General features: G+C 42.4%; 1 protein-coding gene across 2 annotated transcripts in view; it reads left to right on the forward strand.

Annotated features, from left to right (window-relative positions):
• Positions 1–22,220, forward strand: part of CRAMP1 (cramped chromatin regulator homolog 1) — a 51,908-nt gene extending 29,688 nt beyond the window's left edge. The window contains exons 9-21 of one of the 2 annotated variants that reach the window (XM_051632339.1): positions 295–376; positions 1,420–2,685; positions 4,527–4,704; positions 7,167–7,348; positions 7,968–8,042; positions 9,952–10,033; positions 10,766–10,870; positions 11,832–12,010; positions 12,568–12,648; positions 14,037–14,271; positions 14,559–14,723; positions 15,394–15,539; positions 17,629–22,220. In XM_051632339.1, the coding sequence (XP_051488299.1) occupies positions 295–376; positions 1,420–2,685; positions 4,527–4,704; positions 7,167–7,348; positions 7,968–8,042; positions 9,952–10,033; positions 10,766–10,870; positions 11,832–12,010; positions 12,568–12,648; positions 14,037–14,271; positions 14,559–14,723; positions 15,394–15,539; positions 17,629–17,793 (2,941 nt within the window). In that variant the 3' untranslated portion in view covers positions 17,794–22,220. The remainder of the gene's footprint in view (positions 1–294; positions 377–1,419; positions 2,686–4,526; positions 4,705–7,166; positions 7,349–7,967; positions 8,043–9,951; positions 10,034–10,765; positions 10,871–11,831; positions 12,011–12,567; positions 12,649–14,036; positions 14,272–14,558; positions 14,724–15,393; positions 15,540–17,628) is intronic. The other variant, XM_051632340.1, reaches the window with a different exon arrangement.
• Positions 22,221–23,975: the final 1,755 nt, after the last annotated feature.

Raw genomic sequence — 23,975 nt, forward strand, 5'->3', positions numbered from 1 at the left:
CTGACTTCTTTCATCTAAAGAAACTATTATCTTGAATCATGGCAGCCAGGTCCATCTGAGAGACTTTTAGATCTTTCTCGGTTGTGGTCTATCTAGATTGTACAGTTGTGGGATAACACATGGTTTTGATGTTCTGGTTCTTTTCCTTAGAGCTTGGGAGTGGTAGTTGTGTTCTCTGTGCTTGTATTGCAGAATGCCAGTTTCCTCCCTATGTTCCCATTCTAGAATCAAGACTGTGGTTTGAACTTCTGCTGACGTTTTTTTCTGCTGCCTTGCTTTGTTTTTCTTGCACAGAATGATTGTGGAGTTACATCGGAAGGTGTCCAGCCTCATTGAGTTTCTGAAGCAGAAGTGGGCCCTCCATGAAGTGCGTATTGTATCCTTGTTCTGCTTAGTCTGTACTGGATTCTGTGTCCTGGAAGCAATTCCCCTCCTACTCCAGCTTATTTTTGCATCAGAAATGTGATTCTACCTCATAAATTTACCAGCCTGTGCTTAGGAAAGTTAGAGGCCAGTCTCTGAGCATCACTAATGGAGCCTTTAATGAAAAATTCTATAATATTCCATTTTTAGCTCATGTGTTCTCTACAATGATCCCCTGAAAGCAAGTCAGTACTAAATGAAGCTCCCTGCCTCTATTTCATTTCCTTCAACGGTGAGCATAGTCTTTCCCATTATAGATGGCTGACCACCATAGAAGTCTGGATAGTAACTGACTGTTTTGTGTCCATTCTCAGCAGAGGTTAAGGACAGATGTTTCCACTTGCTTTGCACAGTTTCACCAAATGAAAGCTTAAGCTTCTAATACAGGTAGCTGCTGCTACCTGTCCTGTGTCTGTACCTGTCTGAGCCAGGCAGCATTAGAGACATTCCTGCCTCTGAGCTTTGATCCATGGAGTAGAAGGGTTTGTGAGTGAACAGCCAGCCTGTTCTGCCGTTGGCTGCTCTGCCACATCCTGCTTTTAGTCCTTCAGTTCTGGCCTTTCTTCTTAATGTGTGAGCTTGGAAGAAGTAGCAACACAGCACTTGAAACTTAACAGGGTGTCAAAACGTGTAAGATGAAGGTTACTGCACAGAAAGGGGAGTCTGGTTTGCTGTGCAGTGACATTGGGGGTTTCTGCTTGGTTTTGGTAGGGTTAATTGGTTGGGGTTTTTTACAATTACAAAGGTGTGAAGCAGAGAGAAGTAATTTTGTCTGGAACAGAGATTTAGTTTGTGCTTGTAGCAGACTTCAGTATAGTCCTTATAACCACAACAAAGACATGATTTCTGATCATAGAGTCTTACCTATGCTGAATAGAGAACATGTCCTTCATCAGCTACTTTTTTTTCTTTTTTTTAATTTGCAAAATAGGTTTAGCAGGTTCTTGTTTGGAAGCGACAGGTGATTGTTGTATTCTTTGACACATCTTTTTTTAGCGTAAAACACTAGAAGAACAGCAGCTTCAAGACTCCAGAGACTCAGAAACAAGAGGCACCTTCTCAGAGGAGAAAGTGATGCTCCATCTCTTTCCAGGAGAGAACTGTACACTCACTCCACTGCCTGGAGTGGCCAGAGTGGTCCACTCCAAGGCTTTCTGCACAGTGCATTGGCAGGAAACTGGCAAATGCAAACAGAACACGAAAGACTCTCACTTACTACCCCCTGCACAAATCCTAGGCATCCAGAGTGGTCAGGGGACAGCGAGAGGACAGCTAAAATACACACGGGGAGCAGAAGGTAAGGGTGTTGGAAGGGTAGAGAGCACTACAGAGTCAAGCAGAACCTCTCAGCCCACAGCTGAAGTTTCTGCAAGCACTGAAGATGGTACCCTGGAGCCTGGCTTGGTGGAAGGAACAGCCTCAAATCTTGGCATCACTAATTCTCTCCAAAAACCACCTTCTGGACTTCAAGATCCAGGGGGAAACCACGAAAAACTGAGCTCAGTGGCCTTCTGTATGGAGAGCAAGGAGGCCCTGGCTAGTGACCAAGCAACTGTGCTACCATCGTGCAGCACAGGTTGTACTTGCAGTAAGATCCCTGATGTGGAGGAACTCTCTCTGCTCGATCCATTCCCACGGTACATGAAGTCCTGTCAGGACTTGATCGTCCCAGAGAAATGTTCTTGCATGGATAAAGTCCATGGGAAAGACTCTACTCCAGCAGCTGGTGACACTTCTCCTGTGGCTTTTCCAAGTGTGAGGAGCACAGAGACATCTGACTTGTACTCACAGCTACTGAGAGGTGGTGTGGCTTCCCCTGGCAGTGGCCCGTCCAGATATGAAACTCAGGCTAGCCACAGCCAGGGTCAGCAGCTTGATACTTGTACCAAGGATATAATGGATGCAGCAATGGAGGATTCTCAAGAAAAGCTGGGCTCCTCATTTCCACCTCCACCTCAGGGACAATCTAGTACAAAGTCTCTCAAGGATGACCCAAGCCGGCTCTCTCAACAGGTTAGAGAAGAAGGATGGAGTCTACGAACTTCTGAGAGCCTCACACTGGCTGAAGTCTACCTCATGATGGGCAAACCGAACAAGTTGCAGCTGGAATATGACTGGTTGGCTGTCTTGGAGCCAGAAACCCAGGATGCTAGGGAGCAAACATCAGAGTCAAGTGCTGTTCCTGCATGCACCACTTTTCACAAGCAGAGACTCCTAAACTGCCTTCTAAAACTCATCTCTACTGAAGTCAATCCCAAACCAGTAAGTAACTCTCGTTCGTGCTCTCAATGCTAAACTCTCATTTAGTCTGGGGAAGAATTGCCCAGTTGTGTTTTCATAGTAAATCAGTGACCAGCCTTGTCAAGATTTGGAGAGATTCTTGTGTTTAAAAAAAAACAAACCAAACAACACAACCCAGTTTGCTACAAGGTGGCCTTCTCAATATGCTCCATTTGCTTTTCTTGTGCACTGTAACCAGTGTTTGAGATCTTCCCTGACATACCTGAGCAGCTATTTCCATCTAGTGCAACCAATTGAAATGTAGTAAAACATCCTTTTAAACACCAAAAAGACACTGAATTCAACAGATCTGATTGAATTCCTGTGATAGAGATAGGATGAGGTAAAGGTAACATTTGCTTTGTATTCCGGCATGGAAGGCAAATGTACCACTATTCCCAAACACACCTCCTTCTTTGATCTTGCCTGGTTGGTGCAGATTTAACCCTCCCCTCTGCACTTCCCAGAGCTTCTTTTGGTCCTGATTTTATAGACCTAGAATGTAGGATTATATACATTTAAGTCCATCTTCTCTAAGATACAGCTCCAGATAAAGACTTTGCACTTTAAACTGCAAAGACTTCTGGTCTGACATCTCGCGGATCTGTGACAACGTCTCTTCTTTTGGCATCTGCTTCTGGTGATACACGTGGCAGCCAGGGATGACGTGATTGAACAATCACAAACTAGAAGGTCATCTCCTTAGACTTGGAGGAAGAGGGATAGAAGAGGGGAGAAAAATCCCAGCAGTTTTACTTGCAAGTATTTTGCTGTCACTTCAGCACTCTTACTGTCCTAATCGAAGTACCATCGTCCTGAAAAATAGTGGAGCTCTTTCAGATATGGAGCAAATCATACATTCCAATAAAAAGAAGTAACAGGACTTTTTGTTTAATTTGCCAAATACCACCTCATACTCACTGTGTTTCAGAGATAGATGCCCTTCTTGTGGCAATCAATGTTGTTGGGACTGATACAAGTTCAAGAGGTGGGGATGGTTTTCACTGCCTAGTTGAAAGTACTGTAGACTTTTTGAAATTTTATGTCTTAAATCCTTTCATCAAATAACCACAAGAACCATAACATTTTTGTAGATAATATGTAGCAAAGCCAGAAGGACCAACTGTGCTGTGGTTCCTTCCTTTAAAAGAAGATACCAGCATAAAACAAACTGCAGCAAATTGCACTGCAGGCAAGTGTGGGTGGTGATTTTAATGCCTGTGGTTTTCCTTAGAAAAGGAGCATTTTCTAGAAAAGAATTGAAACAACTTAATGAAATAACTGGATATGCCTGGAAAATTAGTAAAACACCTTGCCATGTACCTCTTGTTATTGCTGTGCTCCTCTATGAAATAGGAGAAGGGATAGGAAAAAATTCAAAACTCTTGGTCTCTACTTGATAAGAATTAAGCAAAATCTTTTTGTCTACTTCCAACCAGAGAGGCCCTCAGGATGGTTAGAGTTTATGAAAATCAGTTTTGTACTGAATTAAAAACAATACCGTTTCCATTACTGTGACAAATCTGTGGTTTTATATTTTTAAAAAGTTGTTTAATTTAATTTTTATGCTGAGGTGGTCCAGCACACTGTGAAGCTTGTGGAGTGGTAACTCGATTGTAACAAATTAATGATAGTGACCTGATGACATTTAACACTGCTTCATGCACAGGAAGGGAATCTCAGCTGCCCACCCCACACACATAGAGGTACTGGTTGGATACTGTAGTATGACAGATTTTTTTATATTTAAGGCTTCCAAAGCAGAATGAGTTAATCTATTTGCTGGAACAGTCATAATGTTCATTTACTGTGTGTGTTTTTAGACACCCGAGATGAGCTCAGTTGCCACGTCTCCTATAAAGCCTGCTCAGGAGGAGCAGTCACTGACTCCTCCAGGGAAGGTCATTGCCATCAGCACCAGGAGTCCCGGTTGTGCACGCAATCAATCTGCCCTTCGCAACAACAAGACTTTTTCTCCTGGTACTACTTCCAGCTCCTCAGGTGAGTATTCATAAAAATCCATGTCAAGAGATCAGACCGTTAGTATCTCATACTGAGATGAGTGCATCCCAGTATAGAGTGCATCCAGCGTAGCAGTGGGATAATAAGTATCCTTACAAATGTAACTGGTTTAAGAACATTGTTATATGCTCATTTGCTTTAGAGTTGTCCTAAATTCAGTACTTGTTTGAATCCTGAAAAACAACGCATGTCAGTGATAGAGTTCACAATGCAGAAGGACTCTTTCCTGAGTCACTCTTGTGGAAGGTGTTGGTGTCTGTTAGGAGCTGAGTGACACAGGCTGTGGGATCTCAAGAGACTGAAGGCTTACAGAACAGTGAGCTCTTCTACAGAGCAGGAGAGTCAATGTATGCTGTAAAGTTTCTTGAGAAGATAATTGGCTGGAAATTTTCTGTGCCTCTCTGTCATTGTAAAATACATCATGATTATAAATTACTAGAATTTTACTAGAAGGTACAGCTACTCTAACCTGGGAGCCCCAGCCATGCAGACCAAGAATTTCAGTTCTATTCTTCAATCCAGTTGCATTTGCCAAAAAATATTTTATGACTTCAGAAAAGTCTATGGAAGTATCAGGGCTGCTGTGAACAACTGTGATTCTTATGCTGTCCTTTTTACACTTGTGCTGTAAGAAGCAGTGGAGCATGAGCAATTTAACTCACGCTGTAAAACATACTTGGTGTTCCGTATGACTTTTCATTTTAAAATGGCCATGTAATAATTTCATCCTTGTCTAAAGCTTCATTCCACTTAATTGAATGCAAGGATGTACTTGCTTAAGTATCTAGTAAAAAGGAATTCAGTACATCAAACAGATAAATGGTTACATTTCAGGGAGACACACAGGCTTGAGGGACATATCTTTTAAAATCAGACCTTCAAGTAGAATCAAACTTCATTAGTTTGCAACATTCATTTTTATGAGATGGTACGTTATGCTTCCCATGTGCCTTGAAAATCCTTTTGGAAGCATTTTAAGTAAGAGAAAGGGTCATCCACTGAGGATACCAGACAGAATCAGCCGGAAGATAAAAATATTTTGTATTTGATCCCCTAGAAACAGGCACCTGTTCAGTTTATACAGAGCTTCATTGATTGTAAAACGAGTTGTCCATGTTGGTCTTTGATTTGCATCACTGAACTACAGGTAGGGTTGTGTGCAGCGTGGTGGTCTAGCCTAACGAAGCAAAGCCAGGAAGTGAAGAACTCAGCGTGTGTGGTTCCTGCTTCTGTACAGTACCAAAGATGGCCAGGTTGCCTTCAGCTGAGCTGTTTGGGTTGAACAGAGGAGCACTAAAAGTGTGTTCAGTACCACATTCTGCCTTGTTCATGAGTTAAGTGCTCAGCAGTTCTGCCTGGGGTGGAGCACTCGTTTAGGCCTCAGGTCATGGTGTTCCAGCATGGCAGATGAGTGTCCAAGCAAGTGTGATACCTTCACCCCAAGCTGTGTTCTTTTGGTAGACTCACTCAATCCCTTTTATCAGCCCTGATAAGGGTGTTCTCAATCTAAGATAGGATTGTTTGTGGTCTGCCCAGGGTGGCAGCAGGCAGACTAAGGATCACTGCCCGCTTTGCTGCTTCCCAGCTGAGACCTCCAGCCCAGAAGCAGAGGCTGGAGCACCATGAGAAGCGTGGGTGCCGTATGAGTGTAAGATGAGCTGTTGCTGCCTGTTGTAACAAACCCCAGTGTTCCATGCAGTGAGCACATCTGTGGAGGAGAGGCAGGAACACTTCTCTGGTATCTCAGAGTGATACACTGACAAAACTGATTTTCATCCTAGCTGGATGCCTGCAGAGTGGGCACAGCACTATGAAATCCTACAACATTTTCTAAAGTTCAGTACAAATTGAGAAGTTTTACTCAGACCAGATACCATTATTTCAATATGCCTAATGTATTTCTAAGATAATCCATCTTTTTAAAGGTATTTTGGTAAATTCATCCCTGTTTGTTCGTTTCTCTGTTACCAGAATCACTTCATTGGAGTTGAACCACAGAGAAGGGGTGTGGAGTGTAAATAAAACAAGAACGTTGTTGAATGAGTCTGTGCTTGTAGTAGCTTCCCCTACAAAAGGAATGGTGGACATACAGTTTGTTTAGTGGGAAAGGCCTTCCAGTGAATGGATAAACTGGTTAAACAGTCTGTGTGAGGCTTAAAACTAGTTGCTTGTATTCTAGTTTTTTCCTGTTGTAAAATCCTCCTTCCAAGGATTTCAGAGCAAGTGAATGTTTGCAGTGTCCTTGTAAGGCAGATAAATACTATCATTTTGCAGGTGGGTAAATGGAAATATCAAGAGTTTCATTATTTGAGATCACAAACAGGTGGTGGCAGAGCCAGAATCAGAAGTCTCAGCTCTTCGTATGATCCTTCAATTAATGAATAGTGAACTTTCTTTTTGTTTTCACTTTATTCATTTAAATTGTGGTTAAAATCATCTAGGTTTGAGAAACCTCCCTAGACCTCTCTTGGTGGCTGGTCCTTCAAGTTCTGGAAGCACTGATGCGGATGGTGAACTCTTTGCAGTTCCTACAACTCTGCCACCCAACAGCCGCCACGGGAAGCTGTTCCTGCCCAGCAAGGAGGCAGAGCTGACCTTCCGGCAGCACTTGGATACAATCAGTGTAAGTGGGATGACTGAATGAAACAAGTAGCATCTTGTGCCGGAGTCAGCTTCCAGTAGGCTTCCAGTACAGCTTTTCTGGTCCATCAGAGAGTGTGGCTGCCCTATGAAGCAGTGCTTCTGGTGTTGCTCAAGCATAATGTTGTATTAGCTGAGATTAGTCAGGTTTTTACTCTAGAACTGTGCTTTGAAGTGACATCACCTCTTCAGACCTGAATCTGGATGTTATCACACAGCCTGATGAGACTGCTTCACTCTCTAAGCTGCTCCAGCAAATACAGTTGTCAGGTTTAGCAAGACTGATACCCTTCTTACAGTGCAGCTGATTTTAATAGAACTTCATTGCTGTATTGAATGCAAGTATTTATTTTATTTTTAGATGTAACATCTCAGTAGCCACTTAATAGCAAACTACACTAGTTAAAGTAGTGAAATGGCTTTTTTGGGAGAAAACTTTTATGTCCATAAAACAAGTAAAAACTATATTTCTGGTGGAAAATTTTCCCTACTGTAGCAGAAAGGATATTCTACCCACAGTATTTTAATAGTTACAACTTTATTGAGAAAAAAAAATATATTTTGGGGGTTATATTTCTAATGTATTTCCTGTTCTTGTCTAGATGCAGTCAGACTTCTTCTTACCAAAGCCAAGGAAGTTACGGAACAGACACTTGCGGAAGCCCTTAGTGGTACAGGTCAGAACACTTTGCCAACTGTGAAGTGCTTGTCTTGCTTCCTGAACAGAGATCAGTGAGGATATAGTGAGTGGTACCTACATGAAATAAAACACTGAACTTCCCTCATTCATCCATTGGAAAAGTAAAGCTGAACATTTGAAGGAAACCAGGATTTTAGTCTATATTGTAACCAGCCATGTTTTATTTCATAGAATCATAGAATGGTTTGGGTTGGAAGGGACCTTAAAGATCATCTAGATCCACCTCCCCTGCATAGGCAGGGACACGTCCCACCAGACCAGGTTGCTCCAAACCACATCTAACCTGCCCTTCAACACTTCCAGGGATGGGGCAGCCACAGCTTCTTTGGGTAACCTGGACTAGGGTCTCACCACCCTCACAGCAAAGAATTACTTCCTAATTTCTCACCTCAATCTCCCCTTTCAGTTTTAATCCATTTCCCCTTATCCTGTCACTTCCTGCCCTTGTCCCAAGTCCCTCCCCAGCTTTCCTGGAGCCCCTTCAGGCACTGGAAGGTGCTCTCAGGTCTCCCTGGAGCCTTCCCTTCTCCAGGCTGAACACCCCCAGCTCTCAACCTATCTTCACAGCAGAGCTGCTCCACCCATCTGATCATTTTTGTGGCTCTGGACTCACTCCAAGAGCTCCATGTCCTGCTTATGTTGGGGGCTCCAGAATTGAATACAGTTCTGGTGGGATCCCATGAGAGCAGAGAAGAGGGAGAGAATCCCCTCCTTTGACCTGTTGGCCAGGCTGCTTTTGATGCAGCCCAGGACAGGGTTGGTCTCTGGGCTGCAAGTGTGCATTGCTGGCCCATGTTGAGCTTCATGTCCCCCAGCACCCCCAGGTCCTCCTCAGAGCTCTTGTCAATCCATTTCCTGTATGAGGATTGTCAGCTACAGTCATAGTCAGTGCATGAAGTAGTTTAGAAAAAACAAAAAAGCTCCTTTCTCATCTGGAAGGAGATTCTGCTGTGTCTGGTGGTGCTCATGCACACACAGTGGGTTCACGTGGTGTCTTGGGCTATCAGTGTCAGCCCTGTCAGCTCTACTGCAACAACATCTCCCTTTAGATATTTTTGCTGCCTCCAACTTGCTAGTGGCTGTTCAACTGGAGTGGATATAAATCCCTGTAGTGAAATAAACCAGAACACTATCTGAAAGAACAATGGATTCTGGAAGAAAAAGGGACTTGCAAAGAGATGTATGGAAGAGGTAGCCCATTGTCATGGAACTTTCGTGGTAGGCAAGTTTAACCTCCCTTAGACTCTTCTGATAACCCAGCATAAAGGCACATGGATCTGTGAAGCCACAGACTTGTCTTAGGGACCTCTGACAGGTGGAGAACATATGACAAATCTAAAATGAAAATAATGGAAACTTGTTTGGTAGAAACAAAGTTACCCTTTTGTCTCTTCTGTGTAGAAGACTAGGAGACCTAGATGTTACATATATACTCGTTTTGGTATTGACATATTCTGGTCTCTGTGGTTCCATGTGTCTAAAGAGCTCCCAGGTACATGCAGCTGCCTCATTAATTCACGCTTGTAACGGAAGGTCAGGTTGCACACAGACTAGATCCATCCATAAGATCACTACTGTAATTCTGTGGGAGATTTGAAAATTACTGCAAGAATAATTTCAAAGGTTTATAGTCCTATTTAGCATTTATTTGCCAATTGTCCATGTGGAAATTTTCCCTTGAAGTTTACAGAGGAAGCACATGATTCCTGTCTGCAGCTGCTTTCTCAAGATTACACAGGCCCTACTGCTGTGTCTGTTGCATGATAGTCACGCCATGTAAATACTCTGCTTGTTCTGGAAGACATCGTGAACCCCTGTTCCTTAGAAGATGAGCTTTACCTTCTGTGTTTAAGTTTGTTGTGGTTTATTGTGTTTCTCTCACTTAGAGAACACTGCTCCCCAGGCCATCCGGAAATCCGTCCCAGCACGTCTGTTCCTTCTCTATCTTATCCAACTCATCCATTACAGGTGAGTCTGCAGATCTCTCACTTTTATGCTGTCATGAGTTAGACTGGAAAGTGTCCCTTAAAACTGCATAAAGGAATGATTTCTAAAAAGGCAAAAATATCCCTTCAAAATCACAGAGTTCTTTAACTGTTGCTTGAGTTGCTTCCTGCAGGATGATGGGATTGTTCTGGATCATTGTTAGGCTAGTTGTCATTATGGTGTAACTTTTTTCTCCCATTTCCCAGTATTGAAAGCAGGGAAGAGTAAGCAGTTCTCTAGAAGGAGACAAAATATGGGAATAAATTAAATATTTTTTTTTTCTCTAGGGTGTAATAATTTCTCGAGGTATTACAGTGGCATTTCCTAGTGCCTGGGATACTGTTTAAATATCCTATGGCGTAATTGATACACTGCCCATTTGCCCTTTCTGCTGGTGCAGCCTTTGAGTACAGTGGTCCTACAGGTGATACCCCATCTCAGCTTAAATCTGAAAATCATTCTTAAAGCTTTTTTTCATTGAAAACAACAAAAGCAGTTTCAACAACCAGCAGCACTTGCTGTTGCATTTTTATGGTAAGGTACTGGTTAGCTTGAAGTACTATTTCAAGCCTGTTTCATTCATTGTTGCCACTGGTTGCATTCCCAGAGCTTGCTACTGCTTGGAATTTATTTGTTTCCATTGAACTGTGTTTTGCTCTGCTGTAAAGATTTTAGATTTCATTTGTTTAAGAAATATTTAATCCTTCACTTTAGGGAGAGGTTCATTTCGGCCAATTCAGTCCTCACTGACTAAAGCTGCTGTTTCTCGTCCAATTGTGCCCAAAGTTCTTCCAACACAGGCTACCAACCATCTGTCTAGTAAGTAATTTATTCAACAGAATGAGAGTCATAGTTTGTTGTGATCTCTGTGATGTACTGTTGATTTCTATTTCCTAGGTATAATCATTAGTGCCTTTGGAAGTTAAACCAGCTGTGTTAATGAACTTTACTCTGTGTGGCTGCAGAAAGGGAGCGGTCAGTCATGGGACAGGCTGAACAAGGTTCCTTCACTCTGTCTGCCGGCGGAGCAAGGGCTTAGAATTTGTACCGAATTTGAGCACTTCCATGATGTTTTGTGTTAAGACCACTTTGAAAAGAGGTTGTGACATATTTGAAAGAAACTTATGGACAATTTATGTGAATTCCACAAGAAAAAAACCTGATGGTGAAGCCCAAGCAAATGCTGTCTTGCAAGAAAAGAATGGGTGCCATAGTTACAGTAATTAGTGAGATGAGATTAGTGATTGCTTCCGGTTTATGTAGAGGATTCTCTGTGCTTGGGGAACGTTTGGGTATTTTAATTGGATTTTAAAAGAGGTTGACTCTGCAACAACTTCAGTTTTTTATATTGGATCTAAATGGCTGCTGGAGGCAAGATAAAAAAGTAAAGCTATGTTGTTTTTAGAGCTCCTTTAGTAAACTGTAGAAAATTTCATATCAAATACTTAACAATTTTCAGGACAATAACAGAAAAAAAAATAAAAGGAAAGAGCAGGGGAAAAGAACTGGGACATTTCTCTAAACTTCAAACTCCAAACTGTTTTGATGTGCCTGATAACATGTTGGAACAGGGCAGAAAAATTAAACATTTTAGCAGAAAGAAATGTTACTCATTGTGAAGACTTAACAACTGATGTAGCTGATCAGATAATGACAATTTCTATTTTTTGCATGTGGTAAGTTTGGGCAGTTTTTTAGAAATCATATTTTAGATGGGTCATGACAAATTGCCTGAAGACAAAGCTTGTCATGTGCGTTTTGTTTTTTTGTTTCACAAAAGGTGCTATTGACTTGGCAGCTAAAAGTGCTGGTATCATCCCTGGTAGCCCTGTGCCTGTCCTGGATGCAGATGGTTTGTCAGGAGTGTCACCATTGTCACCAGATGGAGTGACCACGGTGGTACCAGGGCAGGAGTCAGCAGCAGCACAGCAGAACAGAGGCTCCATCACCACTGTAGAGGTTGGTCTCTTGAGCATGCTTTTAAAAGTAGTTAAGTTTCTTGCTCTATTGTTTTGTAAAAAAGCTGTATCATTAATGACTCTTCAATAAGCTTGCTCCCGGAGCTTGCTATTAGACACTTTTGTCATGGCAAACCCAGTCTGTGTTGTCCAGTGTGTATTGCAGGGTTGAGGGATCATATCATCACCTTAAACAGACTTCCATCCTATAGAACACCTTTCAGCTGGGAGCTGAAGTTGGCCTTCCAGAAATCTGGGCTTGAGAAGAAATAGTAGCATTTCAATAGACAGGAATTCAGAGGGAATTTGGAACAAAACATGGACTTCTGGAGATGTATGTGGAATTAAAACTGATTTCTCCTTGCTGTTTCTTTCATTGAGACCCACATACATGTCAGTCCAAGTCATTTTCTCAGGCAGCTGATGGTTTGGAAAAGCATGATATGTAGAACAAGCGTGTACAAAAGGCAGTGTGCACTTGTCTCTTACCTCCCCAGCTGTATTTCCAGCATCTTGTGTAGAACTTTGTCACTCAGATGATTTCTGCTGTGCTTTTAGGGCTCGGGCCCTGGGTGTCGGGTTCCCTTCATCAGCCTGCCAGCACAGCAAGAGCAGGAGGCAGTTCCTGATGGTTTCCAGGTAGAGTCTGTGTTGAAAGAACAATTGTGTGAAATGGGTAATGTTCTGAAAACACTGCTGGTGTTACTAGTTAAACCCCCTGGTTCCCAGGTAATTGTGCACCACTGGTACTGTTTAGTGGGAATTGAAATCTTGAGCATCCAAAGAAATGTGAAGAACAAAATTTAGGAAAGCTGCTTAAATGTGTGTTGGTGCCACTTTGGAAAAGCAAAGTGAAGCTGACAGACTCTGACCTCTGAAGGACAAACAGGTTTACGTATTTCTTGACACACTGAAGAAGTTTGTAATTGCTCTGCTACATCCTGCATGTGTACTTTAGACATCACAAAGAGAGATTTCAGCAGCTGTCAGCCCTGCTGCTTGTGTGCTGCTAATGGAGGAATGTTGTGACCAAAACTTTAATGCTGGCATTCTCTTCAGAGAATCTCTTGTGTTTATACTGGATTTAGTAAGACCAACACTTAGAAGCAGCTGTGGCAGCACCAAAGTTGTAAGTGGTGTTATGCCATCCCCGGCTTTCTTCTCCACTGAGATCCAGGGCCTTCTGTTTGATACTGAAGCCTCAGAATACAGACTTTTTCCTTTTTTCTTCTTTTTTTTTCAGTGGAAGTACTTTCCACCCTTCCTGTGGCAGGTACATGCAAAGAACATCTAGTTAATTTGACTGGACTGCATAAAGGAGAGGAAGATTTTTTTTTTTTTTTTTTTTTTTTTTTTTTATATCACAGCCATTAGGACATAAACCTAAGCATTACCTTGGTGGTAATGGGGCCTTAGGTTTTGGTTCTTGCTCTCAGGAGAGCTTTAGAAAAAAATACAGTAGAAGAAAATCACCAACAGGTCTATGATGAAGTACAAATAATGAGACTCCTTAAAACAGGTAGTTGAGTTTTGGGAAGTCTGGCTGTGAAGTGGAGTGAGGTAGCAGTTTAAAATAGTTCTAAACTTTTTAAGCAGTTATAGGGGTTTTTTTTTGCCTATACAAAGGCAAATTAGTACTTAATTATTAAGAACTGTCTTGTAGGTTCACCAAAATCATGGTACGTTTATTATTATTATTGTTTCTGTGATGAAGGTTGCATTAAATATCCTTTGGAATGTTACAGACTCATATTTTTTCAGATTATCTGGCAGGATGTCAGCTGAAATATATTGAAATTTACAGATATTTTTTATTAAAATAACACAAACGTATTATGTAAATAATAGTATATTCCTAAAATTTTAGCAATATTATCTGCTGGATTATTAGTCCTCCTTTTGTTGTTGTTTTTTTCCCTTAAAGTCTGAATTTAATCTGATGCTTAGGAGCTAAGCTGTTGCTTTTCAGACAGATTTCCAAGTCTTTCAATAATTAATGAACAATTCACTCTGTTTCTTTTTAACAGGGCACATCAGTTCTTTCTCTGTCAGAACTGCCCAAGACTCCCCTCCAGAATGGTCTTTCCACCCCTCCACTTCCCTCATCAGAGGCTTCCAGCACTCGGCTCTCTCCTCCCAATGTTTCTGCTCTCTTGGATATTTCTCTGCCTGGACCTCCAGAAGATGTGCTTTCTCAAGGAGAACCTGCCACTCAAATCAGTGACTCTATAATTGAAATAGCTATCAGCTCTGGTCACTACAGTAAGTCTGAGCTTAGCTAAAGTCTTCCTGTTAATTTAAAATAATCTGTCACATGTCAGGAGAAACTTTTCCAGGAAGCAGTTCTCAGTTGCTTCGTTTTTTTTTTTATTTATTAATATTATTATCTGTTGGAAATAATTTGATGTGCCTAGTCTTTATTTTCTAGCATATATAGGTGGGTTTTTTAGTTGTAGGATTTTTTTTTTCCTTTCTAAACATCAATTGGTGCAGTGTCCTGTAACTTTACTGCATTGACTGAGTCAGTGATTCCTGACATTGGCTTACAGGTGAAGGTGTTTCTCTCTCTCCTGCAAAGCTGAATGGCAGTGACAGCTCCAAAAGTCTTCCGTCACCATCCAGTAGTCCTCAGCAGAACTGGATTGCCTCTCCCAGCCACGATCCTCAGTGGTACCCCAACGACTCCACAGACTCCTCTCTCAGCAGCTTGTTTTGTAAGTGCCCAGATGCAGAGAACTGCAACAAAAAAGCTCTTTCCTTTAAAAAAAACAACACAACCCCCCCAAAAAACCCAAAACCCAACCAAACAAAAAAAACCCTCCAGCATTTTATTAGAAGTGAGTCCTTTAGCAAATCATGAACCCAGTAGGACGTTTGTAGAGTTCTTACCTTATTGTTTTCATCACAACAGTGTTTCCTTGAATACCTTTCATTTCTCTTTACAAGACTGTTGCTAGACTGGGGCCTATACCTGGGGACAAATAATTCCCTGGCAGTTCTTTGTAGTCTGTTTGGAGCCTGACTCATCAGTTAGGTTGAGACTTTTTGGCTGTTCTGCCAGAATGAGAAGATGTCCTTGGTTGTGCTGTTGGAAAAATTGGCTTTGTTCTGTGCTTGGTGAGCATAATCTCAAAGACATGAGATCACTGGATTTGTTTGGGGTTTGGTTGGTGGTTGTTTTAATTACTGTTGAATGGGGCCAGTGTAACGAGTCTCTGTACTCTTAGCAGGGTGCTGAGGGTGTTGGTGCTGGTGATGCATAATTTCTAAGGGAGAGAAGAAATAGATGTCTGTCCTCCTTCTACTATTTCCTTGTCCTTCTCTTTATCCTCCCAATTGCAAACTTTGAGTGCAGTGACTCCCTGATGTGCCTGTTCTTTGTAGCAAGTTTCATCTCCCCTGAGAAGGGACGAAAAATGTTGCCAACTCCAGTTGGGACCACCAGTGGCACCTCCTTACTGGGACCCAGCCTTCTGGATGGAAACTCACGGGACTCTTTTGTGTCACGGTCACTGGCAGATGTGGCAGAGGTATGTCATCAAATTACACTTGGCTGGCTGCTTACTTTTTAGTGCAGTGCTACTGTGTAGTGTCCATCATACCTTTCTGAGATACTGAAGGCAGAGATGCTTTGACATCTGCACTGCAGCATGGTGTGGTCCTCACAGAAGGACCTGCCATGACTTGAGCGTGCAGTGCACCAGAGCTGGGGCAATAACCTGTTGTGAGCAGCTTTGACCCAGGTGCTTTTTGCTGAAGGAAGTCATGTTTACCTTGTTGAACATATCCATGTTTTGACAGAGAGTTGTAATACTTCCCTTTTGTGTGTCCTGCTTTGTAGAGTAGGAATTGGAAATACTAAAGACGAGAGAAAGATTAATATTAATGCAGCTACAGTTCAGCTGAAGGACAGGTAGAAAAAAAGAAATAGATGCAAAAGTAAGCAGCAGGAAATGGCTCATTCTGAGCTATCTGGGAGAATGGCAGAAGGTCCTATGCTGCTGAGTTATTTTCTCTGTTGTTAGATTTATCCTCCTTTGAATTCTTTCGAAGGGTAGAGTGAAGATCAGCAATTATTAAGGCTTTTACATGCTTGAGGACAGAGCTCCCTTTCAGAGGGGGAGAGCTCCTTTTCAGAGGGATGGAGACAGACTGGGAGAATGAGCTGCAGGAACCTTGCAGAATTCAGTCCAGACAAGTGCAGAGTCCTGTTCTGAGGAAGGACAGCAACATAGGCTGGAGACTGGCTGCTTGGGAGAGAGCTCTGCTGACAAGTACCTGGACATCTTGGTAGCCAGGCCCTTCACAGAGTGGTGGTGCATGGTGGAAGGAAGAGGAAAAAGCTGATTTGTGAAGGGTTCCAACTACGTATGAAGAAAAACTATTCCACCCTGAGGCCAGTCAGGCAGAGGAGCAGGTCACATAGAGCTGTTGTGCAGAGTCTGTCTTGAGAGCTTTTCAAGGCAAACATCGATAAAGTCTTGAGTGACCCAAGTGACCCTGCTTTGAGCTGGAGGTTGAACTAGAGACCTCTTCAGGTCCCTTCCAATCTTCATTATATGTAATTATCCTACACTTTACAGTTGTTGACTCAGTGTAACATCATGTACATTGTAACTTTGGGAGGCTTGCCCTGGTGGAAGGAAAATGTTTCTCCTTTGCCCTTTGGATTTGGATAAGGATGTTCCGTACAGACCTTGTAAACAGAAGCTGCAGCAAGCTCCTGCTGTTTTCATGTGCCCTGAGCAGCTTCAGACTCCACTTCCTGGCATCAGTATAAAGATTCTGCTTACTTGGTGGTAATAAATAAACACAGCTGGCAAGGTGTGTGTTAATTAAAGGAATATATAATAATTTATTTGTGTGGATGTGAAGTGACGCTGCATCCCTTGATCTTGCCCCATTTTCTTCTGAAGGCAGTTTGTAGGCCACCATTTTAGGCACACCAGAGCAGCTGTGGTGGGTTTGTGTAGGAGTCTTCAGAGGAAGCAAATATTGTTTAAAAAATGGCTTTAATGATGGGAGAATTTTGAAAGACCTTTCATTAAGTGTCCTGCAGAATCAACTTTTATTTGCACATGCAGTTATTAGGTTAGAGGTGATACCTATGAAGTTGTTGTACACAGCACCCACTGGCGTGCCTGGATGCTGAATTAAGGATAGGTAGGTAAGGCCCAGTGAGACTGTGGGTTTTGTTTTTAAAGGCTTCCATTTAGCCATGGAGAAGAGCTATTCTCTTAACTGAGATAAGGTATATCTTTCATATGAGGAGAGGCTGGGAATGAAGACAAGGGAGCCAGACTCTTCTCAGGACAGGAGGCAGTGGGCACAATTGGAAACAAATTACGTTCCACATAACTTTTTTTAATGTGAGGGTGGTCAAACATGGGAGCAGGTTGCCCAGAGAGGTGTGGAATCTCCATTTGTGGAGATAATTCAGCACCTGACTAGACAAGGTCCAGGGCAGCATGTTCTAGCTGACCCTACTTGAGCAGGATGGTTAGACAAAATGACCTCAAGATGCCCCTTCCAACCTAGACAATTCTGTGATTCAATCTAAGCAATTCTGTGAAATTTCCTCTGACACGTAGATCTGCTTTTCTCTCATGTCTTTTCTAGGTGGTGGATTCACAGCTGGCTTGCATGATGAATGAGAACAGCATAGATTACATATCTCGTTTTAATGACCTTGCCCAGGAACTATCAATACCTGAGCCAACCCGCAGGGAGATCCTGTTTGATGGAGGAGGTGGTGGTCCCCCCATTGGGGACCTCTCACAGTGAGTCCAGCACGCTGGTGGTGACTGTTCAGTTGAATTTGGATCTTGCAGTGCTGGATCATAGCAAGGGCAGGTCACACAGAAGCAGCTGAGGATCAGTTATCCCTGTCTTGTGCCATTCTTTCTAAAAGAGGAGCATTGTCTTCAAAGGTCTGAAGAAGTACTTGCAAGTCCTGGAATGTGCAATATACTGGGAACAGCAAAACATGAAATAGTATTACAGGAAATGGTGTGACCCCTGCATCAGTGATACAAGATGTCAGGTTTGTGGGACAGTACTGGATTTCTACTTTGGAATGGCCTCAGCAAGAAGGTCAAGCAGGGAAGGGTATTGCCAGAAGCTCTCCCATGTGAATTAGATTTTGTGTAGTGATCAAAATGCCATGATTTGGGATCCACATGGAAGTTACGGAGGAGGAAGGGTGGGAATGGATATGGGAACCATGGTGCATCTTGTCATGTCCTAGTTGACATATCAGTCAGTCTGAAACTGAAGTTTCTTGCACTCATTTCAAGGGCCCTATGACTTCATGATAACTTCATTTTTATAGACCACTCTGTTTCTTTGGCTGTGTGGTTTTGTTTAACCATTCCAGCAGGTTCATGTACCTGCTTTCATGTTTCATAGGGGAGCTCTGATTCACCCTACTCCCAGACTGCATGGATCCTTGGGGAGTTTCCTCTATTTTTAAACCCCATGTGAAAATTATCATTGTCCTGACTGCGCTCACATTCTCCACCTTGAGATTCTTCATCACATTGCACAGTTCATCCCATGAGTGGGAGAGTGCTTTCCTGTATTCCCTGAAGAATGGTTGCTTTTTAATTCAGGGATCACTGCAAAAGAGCTTACTGGAATCACTAGGAAAGCTTTGTCATAATTAGGCTTGGCTTCTCTGGAAACCTGTGTGTATTGCCATCTTCCTTCACAAAAACTGAGGGTTTGCCTGGGAGAGGAAATAGGAAAGAATATTTTAATGCATAGAAACAAATAATATGTTAATGCTAAAGTTGTTGAGATCTGTTTTGTGTCACAAAGAGGAGAGGTGTCAAGTCTTAGCTTAATCCCTTAGTCCTTCCTTATTTCCTCCTTGTTCTTTGAATTCCAGGTGCTCTGTAGTACCTCAGGGCATCATTTTTCATGACAGTCACTCCCAGGCACTTGTGGATCTGGGACTCCCTCTACTGAATCCCTATGCATTGAAAGTGAGTGTTTTAATATTTGAAAGACCCAGATCCTGATATCAGCTTGTTCAAAGGAATATAAAGTTACTTTTTCTACACTTGCTTGTCTGTCAGTCCTACCTTTGTAACTCAGGAGACTTTCCCTATTTTCTTTCCTACCAGTCATGAGAGAGAATACCTTTATTGTGCCATTTTTTAAGCTCTTTTCTGCTTCTCCAGTAAGAGAATCTCCCTTGACTGTTTTAAGTAGCTCTGAACTTACCCAAGGGGCTAGTCCTATGTAAACCTCAACTTTATATTACTAGTAAACAAACAGAACTTCTCCATTTCTTAGGCTATTATCAGGGGTTCATTTTCCAAACTTGCACTATACTTGGTGGATGTAGTTCTGGCTGCCTTTAGCTACTTCTACAAGGCATTGGTCTGGGAATTTCTTCTTGGATCCTTGCTCATGATGCAATGATAGGATTTGCAGTTTTCCCAGTCACTTTACCCTGCTTTGTTTAGATTTTTTTTTTTTAACTCCTATATAGTTTGCCTTTATGCTTTCAGTCATTAAAATGCACCTTCTGTGTGGCCCAAGAGCAACCTTCATGGTTTCACTCCAAAACTAGTGACATCTGGATGATGTTCCAAGGCCCCACATATTGGGTTGCTACATTCTCTTCAAAATAGGAACCATACAGATGTGTAAAAACACCATCAGTGCACTTGGATGTACCCAGCAGAGATACAAACCTCTATCAGTGGCAAGAAAATGATCATGACCAGAAGAACTGAGAATTTCAAATCTCGTACCTGTGGGCTAACTTCTGATGTGGGATATGAAGTCATACTGTCATTATTTCTCTTCCATTATTCTTTCAGAGCCTGATTTGAGAATTCTGATGCAAATATCAGGAAGTCTTGTAAAGCTAGAATATTAAAAGTTGAAGGCTGTCAGATGCGTTAATGCTGAGGATTCTATCATTCTGAGCATCCACACTTGGTATGGAGAAGGTTACCCAGTACTCTTAAGAGTCACTCCTAAAGCTTTTTTAGTTGCTGTATTTAGCTCAGTCTTTCCCAGACTGTTTCTTGGTTTTGGCTTCTTTCATTAGTAATGCTGGTTATCCTATATGCTGTACCTCCAAAAATCCTTTGGACTTGCAGGACAGAGGTAGAGAGCTCCTACTGTGTGGCTGTGGTTACAGGACATGCAGGAGGGAGTATTACACATTCTAATCAAGTACTGTACACCAAAACCGAAACAACTCTGAACTCCTGTTCTTCTGAATATTGAAAGACCAGCCTGAAGGCCTCCAGTGTATTTAGGTACCTTGACAAATACTTCACATTCTTTGTCAGTGCTGGTAATGGAGTGGATGTGACACTGGTTTTGATCCTTGTGTTGCCTAGATTAAGTGCCAGTGTTGCTGCACCTGGATGGCAGAGAAGCCCCCCACTGTCTGTCAGGACTTTCCACCATCTGGCACGGGGAGCTGAGAAGCTGCCCTTTCTCAGCCCCTGCAGCTGCCCTGGGGGAAAGACATGATTGCAGAATGAAATCAGTGTTAGTGGCTGTTTTTAATGATGCCATGAGGTCAGAAAGCTTTCATATCCTGAACCTTTGCAAGTAGACTTGGACCACCAAGTAATAACAAAGTGGAAATTACAGGTCAGTTCAACACTGAGAACTGTGCAGTTAGAAATGTGTTTGGCATCAGCCTCTTAAAAGCTGTTAGTATGAAACGGAATTTTGTTTCAGAAATGTAATGCTTTGCAGACTGTGGTTTAATAATAAAGCCCTTTCAGGACAAGTAAATCTTATCAGGGAAAAACTTGAAAATCACTTCAATCATTGTAGTCGTTTTGAATTGATGCAGAATTCATTATTATGTGAAAGGTCACTTAAACACACCTCTGATTCCACCAGTGCTAGATTGTAGTGGATGTGCTTTACAATACTGATCATCAGCAGTTTGTGCCTAAGTTTGCTGAGGGAGAAATTGGGGGCAGGGGGTGTAGGAGAAGTGTAGGGTGTGAATAACGGACACACACTCGTATACACACACATACATATCTCTGTGTGCACATACATTTATGATTTTGTAAAACACAAAACTTGTACGATTTTTAATATTTCAGCTTCCCAACAGAAGTAACCAAATCCATGTGTGTACCCATGGCAGCCTGTCCTAAGCAAACATTCCAGCAGGTGACACTGAAATTCAGGCAGGGATGTTGTTGAGGGAAATGTGATTTTGTTGGCTCAATAGCTTCTTGGGGCACTGTGAGGTGCTTGAAGAGGAGAAATGGACACTTACAGCATCCAGTTCTGGTATTAATTGCTCTAGGCTTTCACCTGTTGCTTCAGTGACTATATATAATAAGGTAGTTCAAGTGGTTCAGCAAGGTGAGTGGCAGAAAAGTCAGTATTTGTTGTCATCACAGTCTGGGTGAAAAGCATCTTGAGTATGACATCCACCCACATGTGCACTACCTGGGCTTTCTGCTGGGTGTTGCATCCTGATCACCCACACAATTAATGCTATTCTTTATCACTAAATCTACTAAGTATAGGAATACTAACTGTTTTTACTATGGCATTATTTAGCCTTTTCTTGACACCCCTCTTTATATTTCTGAATTGAATTAAATGGCTTGAATCAGATCTAATCTCTCAAGACATGTCACTTACTGACTGTGCAGATCCCAGAGTGGAAATTAAGTTGCATTTTGTTTTTTACACTCAGACTTCGGATGCATTTATAAGGAAAGTACTGCACTTTTTTTTTAACCTTTTCAAACCTTTGAATCTCTTAATTTCACAGCAATTTGTAAATGTTAACTAAGTGAAACCTTGGCAAGCACTACGGCAATAAGTTATCATTAGTTATTGAAACATGATAACTGCTTTAGAGCTTATGGTTCTGGCAGCAAAATTTAATGCTGTTTCTTTTAATAATAGTTAAGCCATATCATCTAAGGTTTCTGGCTTGTTTCAGATGTGAATTTGTTTTATAGATTATAAATATACCTATATAGTGTATGTATAAAGCAGAATGCCTGTCCTTACCAATTATTTTTTGTACCATATTGTAAATTATATTATTTATTCTTTACCAATTTTGGAAAAAGGTGTTTTGGTTATTTAATATAATATACAAAAGCTGTTAAACTTCTTCTGTTTAAATTTCAAATTCAACTTGTAAAGCTGTTTTTATTATTGTGCATAAATACATACTAATACTTGGTCTAACTTAAGTCCAGTGTGTTGCTTGCTGTTCATGCCCTATCATATTTTTCCATATAACTTTTATTTACTTAATAATAGCCCATGGGGGAGGGGGAGGTGGGGGTGTAAAAACTTGTCTCTAAGGCCAAGCCTTTCAAGGGGAAATTCCAGTAGCAGTAAAATCAGTGGCATAACTTCTATTGACGTCCCCATCCCAGAATTTTCCTGATTTTCATCATGGTGAGAAAAGGTTTTGGTTGCTTTTATTTTTTTTTTGCCTAACAGGTTCCATCCCCAGCAGTGTCTGATAATTGTGTGTGTCAGAAATGAGCCAGACCAGTGGGCTGTCTGCCCTGAATGTCCTGTCTTTGTCCATGGTCACCAGTAACAAGGGGAGGAAAAGGAGGTAAAAAGCAGAAAACCAACCAACAAAAAAATCAAAACAAAAGCAAACAAAAAAACCCCACAATCCCCTCTTTATTGTACTCTTGGTAGTATCTCAGTTTTGTTTTTTTCCCCGTAGCTCTTTTTTCCTTTACAGCCCCAGATAAGCAGAAACTTTGATGTAGTAGGTTGTATTCAGGCCATCATGTTTCATACAGGCACTGCCAGGAAAACTTGGTCACCCTCAGGACAATCAGGAGAGGTTGCTCAGCAAGGTTGTGCAGTGGCAGCCTAGAGGAAGCTGGTCAGATGTAGCTCACCTCATTCTGTTCTGTGCAGACCTCAGGTTCCTTTCAAGCTGAAATATCCTGTGATCTATGGCATTAATTTGTACAATGGCAGCTTTAGTTCAATTATGCATTGAGAAAGTGCAATTGTGACCAGGAGTGGTGTTCCACCCTTGCGGGTCAGTACTGGGACTGGTGCTGTTTAACATCTTTGTCACCAACATGGACAGTGGGACTGATGCCCCCTCAGCAGGTCTGCTGATGACACCAAGCTGTGTGGTGAGGTCAACATGCTGGAGGGAAGGGAGGCCATCCAGAGGGACCTGGACAGGCTGCAGAGGTGGGCCCATGCCAACCTCCTGGGGTTCAACAAGGACAAGTGCACTTGGGTCAGGGCAATCCCAAGGACAAATACAGGTGGGGTGGAGAATGGACTGAGAACAGCCCTGAGGAGAAGGATTTGGGGGTGTTGGGTGATCAGAAGCTCAACGTGAGCTGGCACCGTGCACTGGAGCCCAGAAACCACCTGTGTCCTGGGCTGCATCTCCAGAAATGTGACCAGCAGGGCCAGGGAGGGGATTCTCCCCCTCTGCTCCACTCTTATGAAACCCCACCTGCAGTGCTGTGTCCAGTTTTGGAGCCCTCAAGACAGGAATGACATGGCGCTGTTGGAGTGAGTCCAAAGGAGTCTAGAAAGAGGATTCTAGGGCTGGAGTAGCTCTAATCTGGAGACAGGCTGAGAGAATTTGGGTTGTTCAGCCTGGAGAAGAGAAAGCTCCAGGGAGACCTTAGAGCACCTTCCAGTGCCTGAAGGGGCTCCAGGAAAGCTGGGGAGGGGCTTTTGACAAAGGCAGGGAGTGACAGGATGAGGGGGAATGGATTAAAACTGGAAGGGGAGATTGAGGCAAGATATTAGGAAGAAATTATTTGCTTGAGAGTGGTGAGACACTGGAACAGGTTGCCCAGGGAAGCTGTGGCTGCCCCATCCCTGGAAGTGTTGAAGGGCAGGTTGGATGGGGCTTGGAGCAACCTGGGCTGGTGGGAGGTGTCCCTGCCCATGCAGGAGGGTTGGAACTAGGAGATCTTCAAGGTCCCTTCAACCCCAAACCAGTC

This window comes from Apus apus, chromosome 14, assembly GCF_020740795.1.
Source record: "Apus apus isolate bApuApu2 chromosome 14, bApuApu2.pri.cur, whole genome shotgun sequence".
In the NCBI taxonomy this organism is placed as follows: domain Eukaryota; kingdom Metazoa; phylum Chordata; class Aves; order Apodiformes; family Apodidae; genus Apus; species Apus apus.